At 39.4% G+C, this 22186-nt stretch overlaps 1 protein-coding gene across 5 annotated transcripts in view; it reads right to left on the bottom strand.

Annotated features, from left to right (window-relative positions):
- Gabpb1 (GA binding protein transcription factor subunit beta 1) overlaps positions 1 to 22186 on the bottom strand; it is a 100547-nt gene that overhangs the window by 18547 nt on the left and 59814 nt on the right. For 3 of the 5 annotated variants that reach the window (XM_045156124.1, XM_045156120.1, XM_045156121.1), the window contains exons 5-7: positions 19849 to 19996; positions 18888 to 19001; positions 5863 to 6048 (exon numbers count right to left, since the gene is read on the bottom strand). In XM_045156124.1, the coding sequence (XP_045012059.1) occupies positions 5863 to 6048; positions 18888 to 19001; positions 19849 to 19996 (448 nt within the window). Of the gene's footprint in view, positions 1 to 5862; positions 6049 to 18882; positions 19002 to 19848; positions 19997 to 22186 lie in introns of those variants that run through there. The other 2 variants (XM_045156122.1, XM_045156125.1) reach the window with 2 other exon arrangements.

Genomic DNA, 22186 nt, shown 5'->3' with positions numbered 1-22186 from the left:
TCCAGGTCAGCCTGGGCTAGAGTGAGACCCTACCTCGAAAAATCAAAAAAAAAAAAAAAAAAAAAAAACAAAAAAAAACTGAAACTCGGCGGGGGGGAAATTAAAGATAACTCTCCAAGACATAGGAGTGGGGAAAGACTTCCAGACTAGGACCCAAGTAGCTCAGGAAATTAAGCATACACTCAACCAGGGGGATCTCATGAAGCTAAAAAGCTTTTGTGCAGACAAACATAACATAAACAGAGCCAAAAAACAACTAACAGAATGGGAGAAAATCTTCACCAGCTATACCTCCAAGAGAAGCCTAGTATCTATAAATAACTTAAAAAAAAAACTAAACAACAACAACAAAAAAAACATCCATTCAAGAAATGAAGCAAAGTACTGAATTTTCAAAGGAGGAAACAGTGGGTATGGTAGCACAAACCTGTAATGTCAGCACTTGGGAGGCAAAGGTAGGAGGATCGCCATGAGTTTGAGGCTACCCTGAGACTACATAGTGAATTCCAGGAGAGCCTGAGCTAGAGTGAAACTCTACCTCGAAAAACCAAACCCCAAAACAAAAATATTCTTGGGTTGCAGAGATGGCTTAGCGGTTAAGCACTTGCCTGTGAAGCCTAAGGACCCTGATTCCAGGCTCGATTCCCCAGGGCCCACGTTAGCCAGATGCACAAGGGGGCGCATGCATCTGGAGTTTGTTTGCAGTGGCTGGAGGCTCTGGTGTGCCCATTCTCTCCCCCTCTCTCTGCCTGTCACTTTCAAATAAATAAATAAGCAAAAAAAATTATTAAAATCATTTTTTTAAAAAGTCAGAAACTGACATAGCCAGCTTTCTCTTGCCAGTTTTTGCCACATGTCCGCCTGATGTTGGTGAGGAAGTGATGTCCACCCTCTGTCCATCCTGTCATTTCCCCCTGCCATCATGGAGTTTCCCCTCGAGTCTATAACCCAAAATAACCACCCCCATACACACACACACACACACACACACACACACACACACACACACACAAAGCCAGAGATTGTAGCAGGCTTCTGTGGTCCCAGTGCACCTGGGGTGAGGGATTACCAAAAGCCTGCAAGTAGAATGGTGAACAACCAGAGACCCTGCCTCAAAACAGGTGGAAGGCAAGGATAGTCCTGCAAGTTGTTCTCTAATCTCCACATCAGAGATCACACATGCAGGCATGCACACACACACACACACACACACACACACACACACACACACAAAATAATTTTTAAAAAGCCCACAGAATAAAATTATTTAGATCTTCTTTCTAATTTAGTAAATTGCTATTCCTTAACTTTATATTTTGGTTTTATAAGGTAGGGTCCTGATCTAGCCCAGGCTGACCTGGAATTCACTATGTGTACTCAGGCTGGCCTTGAACTGCTGCAGGGATCCTCCTACCATGGCATCCTGAATGTTGGGATTAAAGGCGTGTACTACCACATCCAGCTATTTCTTAACTTAAAAAAAAATTTTTTTTAAATCATGATCTTACTTCTTAACTCAGAAGACAAGCTGGTCTTAGAGAAGTAGGAGGAAGGGAAGGGTAAATAATGCTAACATTTCAAGTATTCAAGTAGCCTATTAAAGCTCACATTGTCTACCAAAAAGTATAAGTGAAAGTAAAGGATAATCCTTTCAGTTATAGAACTGGTGGGTCATGAACTCCTCAGCAAGGTCACTGAAGGAGAGAGCTCCACCCATGCTCAGTGTCCACCAGATGCCAGGAGAACAGTGCAGGCAGCATAGCCTCTGAGATGCGGCAGACGAACTGCTGCAGATGTCTCAGGAGGCAGATGGTACCCAGGTTGGTGGACCTTGCACAACAAACAAAAGAGAGTGGTTCTATAGTTTTGAGGTCTTCTTGATATTAACAAGAAGTATAACTTGATTTTCTCTGACCATTGTTTGATGTCAGTTACTTTAGTGGAAGAATTTTCCACAGAAGCAAAACAGCAAGTAGAGAGTTTGTCAAACTTGAAACCAGACAGCTGTCTGGTTTCTGACAGCCTAGGGATGGTGTCTGTCTATCTACTACATTATACAGCTGATGTCCACATGCTTCTTTCTCCTCCAAAGATGACAGCTACAGTACTAACACTTGAGGCTGTCCATGGCGACCAGTAAAAAGCAGTGCTAAGGGCTGGAGAGATGGCTTAGTGGTTAAGCGCTTGCCTGTGAAGCCTAAGGACCCTGGTTCAAGGCTTGATTCCCCACGACCCACGTTAGCCAGATGCACAAGGGGGCGCATGCGGCTGGAGTTCGTTTGTAGTGGCTGGAGGCCCTTGCATGCCCATTCTCTCTCTCTCTCTCTCTCTCTCTCTCTCTCTCTCTCTGCCTCTTTCTCTGTCACTCTCAAATAAATAAATAATTTTTTTTTTAAAGCAGTGCTAAATAAACCAGGTGTGGTGGTGCACGCCTTTAATCCCAGCATTTGGGAGGCAGAGGTAGGAGGATCATTGTGAGTTCAAGGCCACCCTGAGTTTACATGGTGAATTCAAGGTTAGCCTGGGCTATAGCAAAACCCTACTTCGAAAAAATACAACCAAAAAACAACAACAACAAAACTTCTGACTTTAGTCTCTCACTCTATCTTTTTGAGGTAGGGTTTCACTCTAGCTCAGGCTGACCTGAAATTCACTATGTGATTTCAGGCTGGCCTTACACTCATGGCAATCCTCATACCTGTCTCCCAAGTGCTGGGATTAGAGGCATGTGTTGCCACACACAGTGACTTTAGTCTTTTATTTGATCTTCTCTTTTTAAGTTACTTATTACTATATATGAATTATACATTATAACATTTTCATACATGTACATAATTTCTTTTGATCATATTCACCCTAATTACTACCTGATGCCCTCCTATCATTTCTTCTGATCTCTTTTCTCTTCCCAACAGTAGTCTCTGGTCTATTTTGACATCTTATTTTAGGGATCTGGTAAGTTTAATTTGGGTTGCTTCCAGGAGCATGGGCAACTTACCAGTGGTATCACCACTAAAGAAAATATTTCTCCATCCCCAGCAATTATTAACTGTCTATAGAAACTCTGAGAGGGGTAGGGCCTCGTGAGGCCCTCCCCCTTTCATGATGGCATGTTTTAGAACCCAATCTTGTTCTTGCACAGCTTTTAGGCAGGTAGTCACAGCTGCCAATGGCTCAAGAGTGCAGTGGGCACACCATGCACAAAAGGCAGCATTCTACAACACTACCCACCCTCGTTTTTTCTGGCTCTTACATTCTTTCCACACTCTCTTCCACAATGTGATTTAGATGATCTATTTAGGGATAAACATTCAACAGTTATGTATTTCTGACAAACTGAGAATCTCTACAATTACAACCTACTGTAAAAGGTCACTTCTTTGACCAAAGTTGACAGCAACATTTATCTATGGGCACAAATATAAATACTTAAAAGATATTTTTGACAGGCATATCTTATTCATTTAGCAAAACAAAAGTAGGAGCTTCCCCAGTTGGGTCTATGACCTCCCCAGCCACATGAATTCCTTCCAGTGGAGTGGGCCTCCAGTCCAATCAGAAAGCAGCTAATTGCCCCCATAACAGACAGTCCACTATTGCCCCTATGGGCACATCTTGCTTGGCAGATGTTATTAATATAGTATTTCTTGCCTTTCTCATTCTGCTGGAAGACAATACCCAATTCAAACTTCTACAACTAGCTCACTGCTGCTCTGAAGAGCACTGAACCAAAGCCATGCAGAGGTAAAGAGGTTGTCAGAGGATGACAACACTGACATCTCTTCCAGGGCACATCCTCAGGATTAACATGCAGTGTCAGGTCCTCAGCCAGCCTATCAAGAGACAAGAAAGCAGAAGGGAAGTCTGTCCAGCTTTTGTAGAGATAGTAACATAATTTGGAGCCCTCTTCAGAAGAGCAGGGAGTGGGGTGGGACTGCAGGGACAGGATGCCATACTGCCTCTGTCCTCCATCAGCCTGATAGTAGTGTACTGTCACACTGCTGATGAAACAGCACACACACCCTTCTTTTACCATCTTTGCTGAACTCATTCACATAGTAGATTTAGATGGGCCTTGGGGCAGTCAAGGAGCAAGAGAGGTGTGTTTCCAGACAGCCAATCTCCTCCCGGACCCATGTGCTTTTAGGCTTAAGTGGAAGGTTCTTCTCTTCCATGGACAAAGGCTTCAACCTTATTAGGTAAGGAGATGGATCTTAGGAGCCCATTTTCCCGACAAGTCTGAAGGGTGAAGAGTATGGTATGAGGTTATATCTGCAGGCTCCCATAGGAGTGAGGGGGAGGTACAGGAGGAACCCCCACTGACATATTTCCATATACTTGGCTGAGCTTGGAGGGATGCAGCAGTTACCTTCTTGTTGCTGAGACAAAACACCTAACTAGAAGCAGCTGATGAGAGGAAAGGGTTTATTTCAGAATACAGTTTTGAGGGGAAGTTTCACTATGGCAGGGAAAGTATGGCAAGAGCAAAGGCTGGGCATCACAACTTGTAACATCAGCTGGGAAGTGGTAGCAAGAATAAGCTGGCTAGTGAACACCAATAGAGCTGGACTAATAAACCTCAAAGTCCACCATGAGTGACACACCTCCTTCAGCAAGGCTCCACCTCCCAGAGGCTCCACCAGCTAGGGACTAAGTATGAAACTTAATCACAAACATATGAGATTATGAGAGACATTTCATAAACAAACCACTATATGGGGTGTGCTTACTTCATGGGTCTCAGGAAACGACTTATGCCTAAACCTTTCTTCAATTCATACTAAACTCTTATATATACTACATACTTATTACTTTAGTTTTATCTTACAGAAAGATAATTAAATGTTTCCTAAGTGTCTGGATTTCTTCCTGGAGCATATGTGTAGCAGGAAAGAAGGCTATAGTCATGGCTTCCACTGTTACGCTGTACAGTGTGCCACTGTGCTGACCAAACTGTGAACACAGTCATTGTTGCTTTCAGCAGATAAATATTTCCCAGAAGTTGACAGGCACAGTTGCCACTCTCATTTCTGCCTGTTTATCACCACTATCAGTTAATCTCATGTCCTCTGTATCACCGTAAAATCCATTCTTTCCAAGCCATCACTAGGAATTTGATCACCATTTTCCTCCTTATTTTGAAATTCACTTAATCAGAAACAAATCACTGTCCCCTTTGAGACAAGTTTCCTGATTATCCTCCATGACCAGCAATAGGCTATCTGCTTCACCATGTTAACATCTTAGGCTAACAAAATTAGTTCAAAAGACCTGTTCAAAAGACACCCCCCCACAAAAAATTACACCTTCTAGTCTGTTTCTATTAGTGTGGCTAATCTAACACTGGAAAGTAAACAGTACACATGAGCATCTTAAGCACAAGTCTCAGGGCACAGAGGAGAGCACTTCAAGGCTTAGACATGAAACTCAAACTTCTGGCCCATCTTAACAATAAACATATTTCTGTCTTAATGCTTCTAAAGCTCCCTTCCCTGTTCTCCTCACTTTCCACCATGGATCTGTAGCATGTCCTCACATTATTTTTTCAGTTGTTATTCTTCAATATTGTATTTCAATTGCATAAAAATTGTCCAACACAGATTCCAAGTTATCTATGTATTATTTGTGGCAACATTTGAAGTTTATTTTCCAGGCAAATTTTTTGAGGTCAAATTTCTGACCACTTAGAAAGCACTTAGGGAAAGTAGGCTAATCAGTATTAACATAAACAAATAATATTAGGCAATTATGTCCATTGTAAAAGGTTATAAACATAATTCAAGACAAAATTAAATTCTTTGTAAAGACAATTTCCTGAATACTGAATAAAACAGACATATTACCTACATGTCTACTACTAACCTTGCTGTCCATCTGGCATGGTCACAATGATGGGCTGACCTATTCCACTGGTTGGAATGGAGTGCAGATTCCCAAGCTGAATTCCATCTGTAACTATGGTGATGACTTGCTGACCTCCTGAACTGACCACTTGCTGAATTGCACCATCCACAGATTCTGCAGTAACCACTTCCTCTGTGGCCACTACTAGAGGGGGGCAGGGGAGAAAAGTAAAATTCATTGAGGATATCTAACAGTATGAAAAGTAATTTACTTTGCATTAAACAGGACAAATATTACATGGTTTTTAAACCATTCAACAGAAGTATGCAGATATCTATACAAGTAATGTGCCTTATAATCTATAACAGAGTTCTATCATCTTTATATGAATTTTTTATTTTTTTGGTTTCTCAAGGCAGGGTCTCACTCTAGCCCAGGCTGACCTAGAATTCACTACATAGTCCCAAGATGGCCTCGAATTCATGGTGATCCTCCTACCCCTGGCTTTCAAGTGCTGGGATTAAATGTGTGCACCACACCACATCTGGCATTTATGACTATATTAAAGTAAACCACTTCTCTTCTTTTAGTTACATGAAGTACAAATATAAGATCACTTAGGGTCAGTAAAATTTCACAATTTGAAAGAGCATTTGGGGGGCTGGAAGGATGGCTTAGCAGTGAAAGAATTTGCCTGCAAAGCCAAAGGACCCAGGTTCAATTCCTTGGGACCCACATAAACCAGATGCACAAAGTGGAATTTGTTTGCAGTGACTGGAGGCCCTGGCACACTCATTCTTTCTATCTGTCTCTCTCTGATTCTCTCAAAGAAGTAAACAAATAAAACAAAAATAAAAAACAGCATTTTGAGTATAGTTATGTTCTATTCAAATTTACATATCAGTTAATACAACAAGCAGCATCTCATTTGGGACTGAGTGAGAAAGGGCAGTTTTGATAATAGGCAACATGTAGATCTGGTACTGTATGAGAGTGAGCAATTCGGTAAGTAAAAATTTGCATCAGTAAAGTCCTACAATATGCTCTTAAAAAAGTTTAAGAGGCACAGAAAAGGTGTCTATACTTCTGGCCTGTGTAAGTAAAGAAATCACAAGTAAATACTGCCAAAATCCTTTCTCATAGGCAATCCTACACTGCTCTCCAACAGACTTGCACATTTCCTAACAGATTGACACAAAAGAAAAAAAAAACTGGAAATAACCAAGATATTCACTTACAATGAATAAACCACTGGCAGCAATGCAGTGCAATACTACACAGCAATTAAAATGACTATATGTGCCAGGTATAGTAAGTACATGCCTTTAATCCAAGCATTCAGGAGGCAGAGGTAGGAGAATCGCTGTGAGTCTGAGGCCAGCCTGAGACCACATAGTGAACTCCAAGTCAGGCTGGGCTAAATTGAGACCCTACCTCAAAAAAAAAAAAAAAGAGAGAGAGAGAGAGAAGAAGAATGTAAGAGCCAAAGGAAGGGTAGGACTCCTTCCAATGCAGTCTTTCAGACACAAAATGGCCTGGATATCCATGACCTCACAGTGCCTGGCACTACCTATACAAGATAATAAAACAGGAGGGAAAGGTGATGACATCAAAATAAAAAAGAGATTGATTGAGAGGACATATAATGGAAAAGTGGACCTACGAAGGGGAAAGTGAGGGATTAGGGAATTATCATGGTTTATTGTCTATAATTATGGAAGCTGTTAATAATAAAAAAAAATTTAAATGACTATATACAAAAAGATGGATGAATGTAACAAAAATACTGATAGTGATATGAAGTTTTATATACATGTTACGCTTCATTAAAAAAGAAAAAAAGCATCAAAAGAGGATTGGAGAGATAGCTTAATGGTTAAAGGTGCTTACTTGCAAAGCCTAATGGCCTGGATTTGAGCGCCCCCAGTACCCATGTAAAGCCAGATGCATAAAGTGGCACATTCTTCTGGAGTTTATTTACAGTGGCAGGAGGCCCTGGCACATCCATATTCACTTTCTCTGTTTCTTTCATTTGCGCTCTCTCTCTCTCTCTCTCTCTCTCAAATAAATGAATAAATAAATATATATATTTTAAAAGCATTAAAAGGGGGCTGAGAGATGGCTTAGTGGTTAAGGCATTTGCCTGCAAAGCCAAAGGACCCAGGTTCAATTCCTCAGTACCCACATAAAGCCAGATGCACTAGATAGCACATGCATTTGGCGTTTGTTTGCAGTAGCTAGAGGTGCTGGCTTGCCCATTCTCTCTCTTACTCTCTCAAATAAATAAATAAATATTTTATTTTAAAAATCAAAAGGAATAACAGCAATAATTAATTATGACACTGAATTTTTCACAATCTGTAAATGTATCATGGAGGTTTGGGCATGTGCATGCACACACGCACATGCCCGTGTGTGTGTAATATTTGTATGTTCTGTGCAAGTGTATGTGTTGATGCGCATACTGTAAATGTTAATGCAATGCTAACGCACCACACAACTGGAGATCTTGGGTGTCCTTCTCTATCACTCAGCCATGTTCCTTCCTTGAGACAGGGTTTCTCCCTCAACCCAGAGCTGCCATTTTTTGCTCACTGGGCCCCAGTGATTCTCTAGTCTCTGTCTACCATTGACTGTGATTACAAATGTGTGTGCCCATGCCCAGGTTTGTTTGTTTGTTTGCTTACTTGTTTGCAAGCAGAGAGAAGAGAGGCAGGGGGAAGAAACAGAGAAAAAGAGAGAAAGAATGAGAATGGATACACCAGGGTCTCCAGCCACTACAAATGAACTCCAGATTCATGTGCCACTGTGCATCTGGTTTTACATGGGTACTGGGGAATCAAACCCAGGTCACTAGGCTTTGCAGGCAAGAGCCAACTGCTACATCACCTGTAGCCCCATGCCAAGATTTTCATGTAGATTCTGGAAGATTTGAAACAGCTGTCTCAGGTCTTCCAGGCCCGTATGCTTAAGTTACAAGCACTCTTAACTGTTTAACCATTTCCCCAGCCCCAATACACTGTTTTGTTGTTGTTGTTATTTTGCTTGTGCATGTATGTATAATATGGTGTGTGCATGTGTGTGTCTTATATAGCATATGCCATGTGTATGTGTCCATGCAGTGCCCCATGCATTTGAGAGGGTGTGCTTGCCTACAGTGGCAGGAGCAGAATGTCAAGTGTTCTGCTCCACTGTACTTTGTACTTACACTGGTTCTTATTTGAGTCCACATCTCTTACTGATCCTGGAGCTTGCCATTTTCTCACAAGCTCCAGCAATTCTCAAGCTTCTGCTCCCCTATAGGACTGGGTTACCAATGTGCTAGCCAGGCACAGCTGTTATGTAGGTCCTGTATCAAACTCAAGTTGTCTCCCAGATCTCCTCAGGCCGTCATGCTTGCACAAGAAGTGCTCTTAACCAGTAGCCATCTCTCCAGCCTTCAACATCATGTTTGTTAAAAAGGAAAGGGGAAAGGTCTTGAATGAAGAATGATATCTAATTAACATAGAGGAAATGTTTAAGAAGTTACCACTATAAGCCGGGCATAGTGGTGCACACCTTTAATCTCAGCACTTGGGAGGCAGAGGTAGCAGGACTGCTGAGAGTTCAAGGTCACCCTGAGACTACATAGTGAATTCCAGGTCAGCATGAGCTAGAGTGAGACCCTACCTCAAAAAAACAAACAACAACAAAATGTCACTACCATAATACTAATAAAATAATTGATTTAAGCAAGCATCACTAGTGTACACTAAAAGCATTAGTGAGGGCTGGAGAGATGGCTTAGTGGTTAAGCGCTTGCCTGTGAAGCCTAAGGACCCAGGTTCGAGGCTCATTTCCCCAGGACCCACATTAGCCAGATGCGCAAGGGGGCGTACGCATCTGGAGTTAGTTTGCAGTGGCTGGAAGCCCTGGCGCGCCCATTCCCTCTATCTGTCTTTCTCTCCCTCTCTCTCTGTCATTTTCAAATAAATAAATAAAAATGAACAAAAATAAATAAATAAATAAAAGCATTAGTGAAATGTTTTGGGGAAGCAGGATGTATAAATGGTCTTAAAGCATCACATCAAAAATTACCAATACAAAGGAAGAAATGTATCTGTAAATACCTAACAGTCAGCATTTTCACTATATGGTTATTATCAGGATGGCCTGATACTATATGCCTCCTGATACGATGCAATGAAAGATTATAAAGTATGTGTTTTTCTTGAAAGTATTTAACCTGCATCTACTATAAAAGAAATGAGTAAGGGTATATAGCTCAGTGATATAGCACAAGCTTAACATGTAAGAGGTCCTAGGTTCAAATCTCAATGCTGAAAGAGAAAGAGGAGAGTGTGGGGAGAGAGGGAAGAGAAACAAAGAAAGAAACTAAGGAAAGAAAGGAGGGGGGTGGCTGACAGGGGGAGGGAATATGATGGAGAGTAGAGTTGTGAAGGGGAGAGTGAGAGGGAATTATCATGGTTTATTGTCTATAATTATGGTAGTTGTCAATAATAAAATAAGAGAAATTCTGCCTGGTGTGGTGCCACATGCCTTTAATTAACCCCAGCACTTGGGAGGCAGAGGTGTAGGAGGATCACTGTGAGTTCGAGGCCACCCTGAGACTACATAGTTAATTCCAGGTCAGCCTGGGCCAGAGTGAGACCTTACCTCGAAAGACCAAAAAAGAAAAAAGAAAAAAAAAAAGGAGGAAAGAAGAGTAAAATAAGGATTTAGGAAAGTGAACTCAGCATTGAAAAAGAAAAGGTCATAGAGATACTATAACTGAATATAGACACGATATAAGAACTTTGAATCTTGGATGAGAAACAGACAACTCTAAAAGACATTTTGGGGTCAAGTGAGAAAACTTAAATACGGACAATATGTCAGATATTAAACTAGTGCTGATGATTGAGCTACAGATATGTAAAGGGCTGCCTTTGCTCTTGGGAGATTCATAACAAGTACTAAAGATAAAGTCTCATGATGTTGAGGCCTACTTTTGGATAATTTGGCAAAACAAGTGTATGTGCTTGTGTCTCAGAGAAAGGACAAACATGGGTGTGGCGAGCTGTTAACAGTGAATACAGGTAAAAAGTGGATAAAGTCCATCCTCTCAATTTTTTTATCCGTTTTAAAATGTCAACTTAAAAGAAAGTTCAAGAGTAGCTTTATAGAAAAAAAATAAAAGAGTATTACTAAGTAACATGGTTTCTTAATGTGTTATTGAAGGACACATAGAAAAAGTGTATCAAATAAAACTATTCTCTGCCAAAGTCAAACTACCAGCCAGATAGAACTACTGTTCTGAAACACAGAGTTGCTGACCAGCAGAACACCACGGACACCAGTGGTCCCAGGATTTGCCAAAAGTGGAAGGCCTACAAATGTATGGACTGCTTTTTTCAAAAAGCAAGAGAACCACTAGCACTCCCAGTTCACTAGGCGCACTGTGACCACAGGCCCAGTTTCAACCCTGTCTCAATGCTACTGCTACTTAAAACAGGCCACAATAGAACAGAATGCTGAAAACACAAACAACTTTTTGTTTTTGTTCTTGCTTTGAGTGCTCTCGTTATTTTTTTTTCCTTAAATTATAATTGTGTTTTGTCACCAAACACTTAAGAAAATTAGAAAAAGACAGTTACAAAATGAAATATAGAACATAAGATAGCAATATTCAATAGAATGACTACTAAGGCTTTCAAAAACATAAGCTATTGCTTTGATTTTTAAAAGAATAACCATATGAAAAGAAATGTTCACTAGGTGAATGCTAATGTCAAATAATATTTTAAGGTTTTATCATATGTAAGGAATATATGAGATCACACACAACCCAGGTATGACCACAGAACTTTCATCTTTGTATTATTAGCAATGACTGTCATTAAAATAATAAGAGTTCCTGCCTTTCATCTACAAGAATCTTTTTATAAATTGTGTGGTGATAAAGCATTTGTGTAAAAATTAAAAGGAAACCAATTATAGAAGTTAAAGTACAATGCCCAGACCTTAAGAACAGCCCATCAGTGAAATGTTGTCACATGAAAGAAAAGAGAAACCCTAAGAACTTTAGAAGATTGATTTAAAATGTATAAATATACTCCAAATTGTAACTCCCTCAATAAAAAGTAATTGTAATAACATAAATATTCATTGATCAAAGTTCAAAAGTCAACTTTTAATAAAGAAAGCTAGATAATAGACAATGCCTTTGAAGATATCTGAGATCTCTTATCCTACAGAGTTCTGAATTACAATGTCATACAAGTGAAATTAGGCAGGGACAACAGCTGCCTTTGGAAAGTACTTAAGCTTGAAAATGTCTCATAAAAAATGTCTAAACAATAAAACAGAAACTATGTTCATTAAAGGAAAAGTAACACTCCAAAGATATTAAGAACTGCAATCAAACCTAAAATTAAAAAGAAAAACAAAACATTCAAATGAGCTGGTAACATTCCTTAAAACTAATTAAGGTTTATTACTCTATTTTAGGAACAAACCAAAATACAATAAATGAAAGGTTCCTGGTTCAAACTTCACTAGCGAGTTGGAAGTAAAGCACTTTTAACAGCTACTAGACATTTTACACCTTTCAAATGCCACCTTTCTAGCAATTAGAATTTGCCTAAGTGCTGGAGGGATGGCTAGCAGTTAAGGCACTTGCCTGCAAAGCCAAAGAACCCAGGTTCAGTTCCCCACGACCCACGTAAGCCAGATACACAAAGTGGTGCACGTGTCTGGAGTTCAGTTGCAGTGGCTGAAGGCCTGGTACACCCATTTTCTCTCTATCTGCCTCTCTCAAATAAATAAAATATAGAATTTGTATAAAAGACAAACTGAAGTGTAACCAGATTCCTAGTTGAAGTATTATGTATCTGAACTACAAAGAAGACTGAAGCTAAGCAAAAAACAAAAAACACTAATTTATTCTTTGACAATTTCATACATGCATATATGTACTTTGATCATATATACCCCCATTATCCTCTATTATCCACCCTCCCACTTCCACTAAACTCTTTTTTTTTTCCAACTAATTTTTAAACTTCCTTCCAGAGTATTTTTCTAAGCCAGCCAGAGTAATCATTTTACAAGTTTACAAATTTAATCTTACTTTCAACAACATGAATTACACTGGATTCTGTCTCTTGACTAGCTCCTTTTTCTTCAAAAGCTTGATGTGGCCCTCTTCGTAAAATGTTTTCCCCAACTTGTCCTTGATCCTATTTAATCCTCTAGGAAGATTGTAAGAAGCCCACTAGAGTAACCTCTAAATTTTAAGAGGAAAATGAGATTGCCTCTGATTTTTGAAGAGTATACTCAGCGACAGTGGTTTTTTTCAAAAAGGAAAAAGAAAAAATGTAACTGTAATGTTCTAAAAACAGTTTTTACTTTTCTGTCTCTTCATTTTGAAATAACTTTCAAATTGGAATGAACTCCAAAGTGGTGCGGCTTGGAATGAATTCCTTTCTCTCTAAATTACATCTACTCATTCGGGTACAGCACCCACCCTTCCATTGTGCCCAACTCCAACTCCAGTTAATCTGTTCCCTCTGAAGAACAGTAACAATAACACTGAGATAGTCTCATTATCAAACACTAATAACCTACAATTATAATTGTTTGTAATATGAACACAAGTTATCACTTGGCTCTGTAATAGAGCATTTTAATAGACTTTATGAGGTTCTAATTGGACTAACATTAAAACTTAATGGTATGTCAAAAAACGGTCCTACTACAATCATGCCAGTGTTATTTAAAGCTCTAATTCCCAAGTGAAATGACATAGTACCCTAAGCAACCACATGAACCTTTTATCCATCTAGCGGACTAAGCCAGCCATCCAGTTTCCATTTAAAATATAGTTCATCTGCTACTTGGCACCTAGAAAAAGGGTTTGCATATCTACTTGGCTGGTAAAACAGAAGAGCATGAGCAGTAACAACTAGTATAGCACTACTTCTTACACTACATTTTCACCTATGAGCAAGTGAAAATGACAAGACACTATGAGAACACTTACTTCAACTGATTTCATATTACTACAAAAAGGTACAGGCATGTCCCTGAAGTAAAGGCAGGAAAAGTAGTGTTTTTGCCTAAGAAAAATGATAATTGATCTGGACATGGTGGTGCATGTCTTTAATCCCAGCACTCTAGAGGCTGAGGAAGGAGGATCACTGTGAGTTGGAGGTCAACCTGGGACAGAGTGAGACCCTATCTTAAAAAAAAAAAAAAAGAGAAAAGAGGAAAAAAAAGAAACAAAAAGATAAACAAATCTTTCTTATCGACATACTTTACAAAAGGGGCCAGAATATACATCACCTCATGACACTGCATAGGAAATGCAGTCTACTTATAGTGATCCCCAACACACAACTTGGGAATCAGTCTAATTTCAGTATAAGCCTCCTTTCACCACTTAATAGCCATGTGACCTTAGAGGAAAAGAAAACAAAACTATTTGACCTTAGTTTTATCATACAAAAGATGAAATACTCCAAATATATTTCTCTGATGCTAAGATGCCCTTTTAAAGCATATAAATATTTATAAAATCAGCATGAGTCTGATGGACTGACAATCAAGATGCACAGAAAGAATTTTAAGAGACTTATCATTTTTTGGGGGGGGGGGCAGGGGTTGTTTTTTTGAGGTAGAATCTCATTCTATCTAGCCTTAGCTGGCCTGAAATTTACTATGTAGTCTCAGGCTGGCCTCAAATTCATGGTGATTTTCCTACCTCTGCGTCCTGAGTGCTGGGATCAAAGGCAACACCACCCCCAGCTTTGATAACTTTCTTTATCTAGTTATGCTCTTCAGTGACATGACCACCTAAACTTCTACTTCATTCTAGGTCTTCAAATCTTTTTTTTATTCTTTTAAATGTCTTTATTTATTTATTTATTTATTTAAGAGAGAAAGTAAGTAGCAAAGGGAGGAAGAGAGGGAGAGAGAGAGAATATGAATGGGCACACCAGGGCCTCCAGCCACTGCAAATGAACTCCAGATACATGAGCCTCCTTATGCATCTGGCTTACGTGGGTCCTGGAGAATCAAACCGGGACCCTTTGGCTTTGCAGGCAAATGCCTTAACTAAAGCCATCTCTCCAGTCCTTAAAATCTTATTTAAAAAGACAACACTGTGGGCTGGAGAGATGGCTTAGCGGTTAAGCACTTGCCTGTGAAGCCTAAGGACCCCGGTTCAAGGCTCGGTTCCCCAGGTCCCACGTTAGCCAGATACACAAGGGGGCGCATGCATCTGGAGTGCGTTTGCAGAGGCTGGAAGCCCTGGCGCGCCCATTCTCTCTCTCTCTCCCTCTATCTGTCTTTCTCTCTGTCTGTCGCTCTCAAATAAATAAATAAATAAAAATGTTTACAAAAATTGTTTAAAAAAAAGAAGACAACACTGTGAAATAGCATCAAAATGAAAAATTATGTTCATGGAAGATTCTAAGTTACATGCAATCAACGTCACTGAAATTACTAACTCCTTAAACAAGACCGTAACATTTTCAAAGGCAAGAGAAGTTAGAAAAGTTAGTATGACTAATTATAGAATCAATACTCTCAATGTCAGAATGTCTACCTGACTTTTAAGAAGAATTATGTAATTTTCAGGTCTATGTAACTTAAATAAATGGACAAATTTAACCAAACAGAAACTACCAATGGAATCAAGTTTTATTTTCCTTTTTCTCTCTCTGGCTGGTAATGAAGGTAAAATCCAATGCTCCTGCATGGTGAGCACACACTCTACCACTAAACTGTCCCACAACCCTGATATCAGCTATCTTTGGTAGCTTCCGCAGATTCAAAGGAGCCAGAGAGACCCAAGTAGAAGTTATACAAGCAACATGCCAACATAAAGATGCATGTAACTGCTAATGGCCAGAAGCAATTCAGAAAATTCTCTGGACTCCCAAACACAGGGTTAGCTTAAAATTTTTTATTTTATTTATTTATTTGTTTGTTTGTTTGTTGGTTGGTTTGTTGGTTTGTTTATTTGACAGAGAGACAGAATGAGCATACTAGGGCCTCCAGCCACTGCAGACTCCAGACGTGTGTGTGCCCCCTTGTGCGTCTGGCTAACACCTCTGCCTCTCCAGTGCTGGGATTAAAGGCATGTGCCACCATGCCTGGCTGTTCCTGTTCTTTGTTTGTCAAACAGAAACACAAATGTATTCCAAAAGCTTCTTTGGAACCAATTTAGAAACTTGGGAAACTGCTCAGTTAATGCTCCAGCCTTCAAAGAAATTATTTTAAGAAAAATAGTTAATTACTATTGAAAGCTTTTCATTGTCTTCCTAAGAATTCCCCCACTTCCCCAGGTAAGGTCTCTGTGGTTTAGGCTGATCTGGAATGGGTCCTAGGGAATAGAACATGGGTCCTTTGGTTGCAGGCAAACACCTTAACCGCTAAGCCCTACCTCTAGCCCATAGGGTTAGTTTTGTTTTTTTGTTTAATTAATTATTTATTTATTTGAAAGTGACAGACACAGAGAGAAAGACAGAGGGAGAGAGAGAGAATGGGCACGCCAGGGCTTCCAGCCTCTGCAAAGGAACTCCAGACGCATGCGCCCCCTTGTGCATCTGGCTAACGTGGGATCTGGAGAACCCAGCCTCGAACCGGGGTCCTTAGGCTTCACAGGCAAGCACTTAACCGCTAAGCCATCTCTCCAGCCCCTAGTTTTTCATCCATAATATGCTAAAGAAGCTGAGTAAATATTTATTGTCACCAATTAGTGAAAGGAAATTTTTTTTTAAGGTAGGCTTTTTTTTTTCTCCCAAGTGAAAACAAATTGTTATTTACTATAAAGCATTTGGGTGAGAAATGAATGACATCACAAGACATTTAACAGAGTGCCTTACCCAAATACATATTCAATGAGCTATTATTACTTAAAATTTTGAAAAAACATGAATTTAAAGAATTATTATTAGCTTTTATGAGCAATGATACAAATAACTTGAATAGAAAAGAGTATTTCTTGATGTTTTGGGTTGTTTTTAGACAGGATCTCACTGTGGACCCAACCTGGACTTGAACTTGTAGCCCAGGCAGGCCTTAAATTGGCAGCTCTCCTTTCTTAGTCTCTTTAGTAGCTGAGATTGTAAGATTGTAAGACTGGCTACTCAGTATTTTTTTTTAATTCTCCTAATTAAATAAAATGCTTGCCTAATAAAAACAGTAAGAACAATTTTGGGCAAATAAAATGCAAACGTTATACATGTCTGAACCATCAATACTAATACTGTATGTCGTTATTTTAAAACAGGAAACCCTTCTAAAACTGATCTTTGTACACTACTTTTGTCATTAAAATTTTCTATCACCCTAATGTATCTGCCAAAAACTGTCAAAAACTAAAAATTTATGAAAAAAACTGTAAGTTCATATGTATTTATACTATTTCAACAAAACATCAAACTGGTAAAAAAAAAAAAAAAAAAAAATCAAGGGTCAATTTGGATAAGCAAGCTTTATGTGACCCACACAGGTTTCTTAAAAATTTGGCAAAATAAAATTTCTTCTTATTCTTCCTTTTTTTTTAAATTTTGAGGTAGGGTCTCACTCTAGCTCAGACTGACCTGGAATTCACTATGTAGTCTCAGGGCTAGCTTCGAACTCACCACGATCCTCCTACCTCTGCCTCCTAAGTACCGGGATTACAGGCGTGTACCACCACACCTGGCCAAAATAAAATTTATTCTTTACTTACTTACTTACTTACTTAATTTATTTATTTTTAGTTTTTAGAGGTAGGGTTTCACTCTAGCCCAGGCTGACCTGGAATTCACTATGGAGTCTCAGGGTGGCCTCAAATTCACGGTGAGCCTCCTACCTTGGGCTCCCAAGTGCTGGGATCAAAGGCGTGTGCCACCATGCCTAGCTTATGTTGGTTTTTAAAGTAGGGTTCCCCTCTATCCCAGGCTGGCCTTGAACTCATTACAATCCTCCAACCCCAGCCTTCCAAAGCACTGGATTATAGAGGCATGAGCCACCACACTTGGCTTTAATATCTCTTTTTTAAGTTTTCTTGGGTTTTGTCTCTCTCTTTTTTTTTTTTAATTTTTTTTGTTCATTTTTTATTTATTTATTTGAGAGCGACAGACATGGAGAGAAAGACAGATGGAGGGAGAGAAAGAGAATGGGCACGCCAGGGCTTCCAGCCACTGCAAACTAACTCCAGACACGTGGGCCCCCTTGTGCATCTGGCTAATGTGGGGCCTGGGGAACTGAGCCTCAAACCGGGATCCTTAGGCTTCACAGGCAAGCGCTTAACCACTAAGCCATCTCTCCAGCCCTCTTTTTTTTTTTTTTTTTTTTGTTATTTTTTTTTGTTGTTAGGCTCTCATTGTGCAGCCTAGGCTATCCTGAAAGTTGTAAGCCTCCTGCCTCAATCTGCCAAATGCTGATTACAGGAGTGTAGGAACAGTGCCTGGCTTAATATTTTTTGTTTTGTTTTTCTTTCTTTTTCTTTTCTTTTTTTTTTTTTTGAGAAAGAGTGAGACAGGTGTGCCAGGACTTCTAGCCACTATAATCTAACTCCAGATGCATGTGTCACCTTGTGCGTCTGGCTTATGTTGGTTCTAAATAGTCAAACCTGGGTCCTTAGGCTTTGTAGGCAAGTGTCTTAACCACTAAGCCATCTCTCCAGCCCAGGCTTAATATTTTTAAAGTCCAAGATTTTTCACCTCCCATGAAAACAAAGATGCTCCTGCCCCACCCACTCTCTAGCTGTCGTCATCTCCACCCTGGTATGTTATCTTTAAGGTTACATTCCTGGACTATTAAAATCTGCTTTTTTATTTATTTATTTTTATTTATTTATTTATTTATTTACTTATTTTGGTTTTTTTCAAGGTAGTGTCTCCCTCTAGCTCAGGCTGACCTGGAATCCACTGTGTAGTCTCAGGCTGGCCTTGAACTCATGGCAATCCTCCTACTTCCACCTCCCAGGTGCTGGAATTAAAGGCATATGCCACCATGCCCGGCAAAATCTTCCATTTTTAATGTATAAATTTTACTTGTTTTCTAACCTGGAGTTTCTGAAGAATTGGACAACGGAGCAGATGCTTCAGCTAAGGCAGCTAACGTGGCTAATACTGATGTAGACGAGTTTCCAAACTGAACAGCAGATACCCCCGTTTCATCTGCAAGAGAAGAAAACAAATTTGAATTTTTATTTTACATGCATGAATATATATTTTTGTCCAGATGTGTGTGCCCCGTGCACACACATACAGAGACAAGAGTAGAATACTGGATGTCTTCCTCTATCACTCTTCAGTTTCCTTCAGCAGGAGTCTTTCACTAAACTGGGACCTGGTTTTTTCTATGAGAATGGCTGACCAGTGAGGCATAGAAATCTAGTCTCTGCTCACAAGACTAGTGTCCAAGAGAGTGTAGCTACATGGGTTTTTACATGGGAATCAAACTCAGTAGTTGGTCTTGGGCTCTCAGGCTTGCTCAGCAAACCCTCTTACCCACTAAGCTATCTCCCCAGCCCCATATTTGAATTTTTAAAGGCACTTAACCCAATTTATACTTCTCATATTCTATTTTGTTTTATTTTGTTCAAGTCTTAAATGACACTTGGATAGCATTAGTTTTGAGAGGCCATATTGTGGTACATTTTGCAGTATCACTTTTCTTTTTCTTTTCTTTTTTCTGTCTTTGTTTTGTTTTGTTTTTTGAGGTAGGGTCTCACTCTAGCCCAGGCTGACCTGGAATTCACTATGTAGTCTCAGGGTGGCCTCAAACTCACAGCCATCCTCCTACCTCTGCCTCCCAAGTGCTGGGATTAAAGGCACGTGCCATAATGCCTGGCTAGTATCACTTTTCTTTAGATTATTTTATCTCAGAAAAAAATGGTCTTGCTAATAAGAGCTAAGGTTGCTGACATAAGCTTACCCTCATTCTCCAACAGTCCTTTCTTAAAAGGATGAATACCTACTAATGCATAAAATCCCAACATCTATCCTATATGCATCTCAATACCTGTTGCCTTGGATGAATTTTCTGAAGATACCAGACCTGTTAGGTTCACCACCCCTCCAGGTCCAATGATAAACTGTGGTGTCGCAGCATGTATTGTCACAGTGTCGGGACTCTCTGGGTTTGTGTTGATTTGGTTCTGCATAGCAATCTAAGGGACAAATCACCAGAATATTTTCAGAATTTTAACCAGAAAATTTGTCATAGATTCTCAATGTAGCATTAAGTATATATATATATATACAAAAGCATATTCTCTAGAAGAACCATAAAATATAATAGAAGTGTGTGCATGGATTATTGTATGTGGTAAAACAGGCATGAATTTATATTCTAAGATTTTCTGTTGAGCAAAGCAGCACAATTCATTACAACAGGTATCTGAAAGGCTTGCATAGAAAACAGAAAAATTATGCAATGAAAGACATTCTACTGTTCTGTAGAATTATTTAGATAATTTAAAAATTAAAGTACTTCTGCCAAACTAGGCAACACATAACAGTACATATATAAAGTATGGCTTTCCCAATTAGTTGCTCCAATCTTCCAACCCCAAAACTCAAACTGCACTCCTACGTATAAAAAATGAGAAGTCAAGGTAAAATCCACTTTTCAAAACATATCTGATAAGTAACTTGTGAAAGGTCAGTGAAGTCAGCCAATATAAAATAAAAGAATTCAGATGCAAACAGGAACCAGAAAATAAGATAAGAAAAGGCACTAGGTACATCAATGTTGTCTAGCTGAAGGAAAGAGAAACAATGAAGCCAAAAATAACTATCTACAAATAGTTGGGTTATATTTTCTTAATGATGGTGAAAAATAACAGAAATAAGCCAGAACTACAATACACCACAAAACCTTGCCCAAGCTTTTGTTATTTGAAGTCAGTTGTGCCAGCCTTGGTGATACCTACTGATTTTGTTACTGAAAGCGTTAAGGGCTTAGAGACAAGGGGTCAGGAGAAGGAGACCTGAGAAACCCAAAGTGTTGTACTATAGGAAGAGGATAAAAGGGAAAGGGGTCATCTTTGATAGGAACTTAAGCCAAAATTTCAAATCACTACAGTACCTTAATAGAGACTAATATGAAATATTTTTGTTAGTATTCTCAGGTACCTAGCCAAAACAAATAAAAATATTATCTGGAAAAAGATACCATCTATCTAGGCCTCAATTTATTTGAAGATTTTAAATATATTAATATTGTACAAAGTTGTCCTCAAGAAAAGAGCACTATAAAATAATGACAATAATGATAACATTGAGCTGGACATTGTAGTGCACACCTATAATCCCAGTACTCAGGAGGTTGAAGTAAGAGGATCACCATGAATTTAAGGCCAGTCTGGGCTCCAGAGTGAGTTCCCAGCCAGTCCAGTCTATAGTAAGACCCTGCTGCAAATATATGTACATACATACACATATATATATCATTTATGAGACATTATTATGATTACTTGTTTAATTTTTAAAAGAGAGTAAGTGGAGAACTGAACTGTATTGTTTACATGTATGAAATTGCTAAGAATTTTTAAAAGATGATATTAATCTGGGTGTGGTGGCACACACCTTTAATCCCAGCACTGGGAGGCAGAGGTAGGAGGATCAACGTGAGTTCAAGGTCACCCTGAGACTACATAAGTGAACCTGAACTACAGTGAGACCCTACCTTGGAAAAAAAAAAAAATGGGGGGGGGGGGCTGGAGAGATGGCTTAGTGGTTAAGGTGCTTGCCTGCAAAGCCTAAGGACCCATGTTCAACTTTCCAGATCTCACATTAGCCAGACATGGTAAGGTGAGGCAAGCACAAGATCACACATGCCCACTAGGTGGCACAAGCGTCTTGAGTTCAATAGCAGTGGCTGAGGCCCTGGCACATCAATTCTCTCTTGCTCTGTCTCTATCTAAAACAAAACAAAAAACAAAAACATGATATTAAAGGACATAAAATTGATTTATTAGGAGAAAATTCAAGATAGCTGTTATACAGCATGGTAGCTATAATAAATAGCAATATATTACATTCTTTTCAATTTGATTTGAGAGAGAGAGAGAGAGAGAACAAGAATGGATGTGACAGGGCCTCCAGCCACTGCAAATGAACTCCAGATGCATGTGCCACCTTGTGCATTTAGCTTATGTGGGTACTAGGGAAGCAAACCTGGGTCCTTAGGCTTCGCAGGCAAATGCCTTAATTCCTAAGTCATCTCCCCAGAGCTATATTCTTAAATAATACTAACAAATCAGATTTTAAAGGTATCACAAAAATATTTTGTGATATAGATGTGCTAGATTTGCCCATTTTGCAATGTATTTATGCCATATTTCAAAACACCCAGT

This window comes from Jaculus jaculus, chromosome 8 (assembly GCF_020740685.1).
Source record: "Jaculus jaculus isolate mJacJac1 chromosome 8, mJacJac1.mat.Y.cur, whole genome shotgun sequence".
Taxonomy (NCBI): Eukaryota; Metazoa; Chordata; class Mammalia; order Rodentia; family Dipodidae; genus Jaculus; species Jaculus jaculus.
This window is presented reverse-complemented; position numbering and strand designations above follow the sequence as displayed.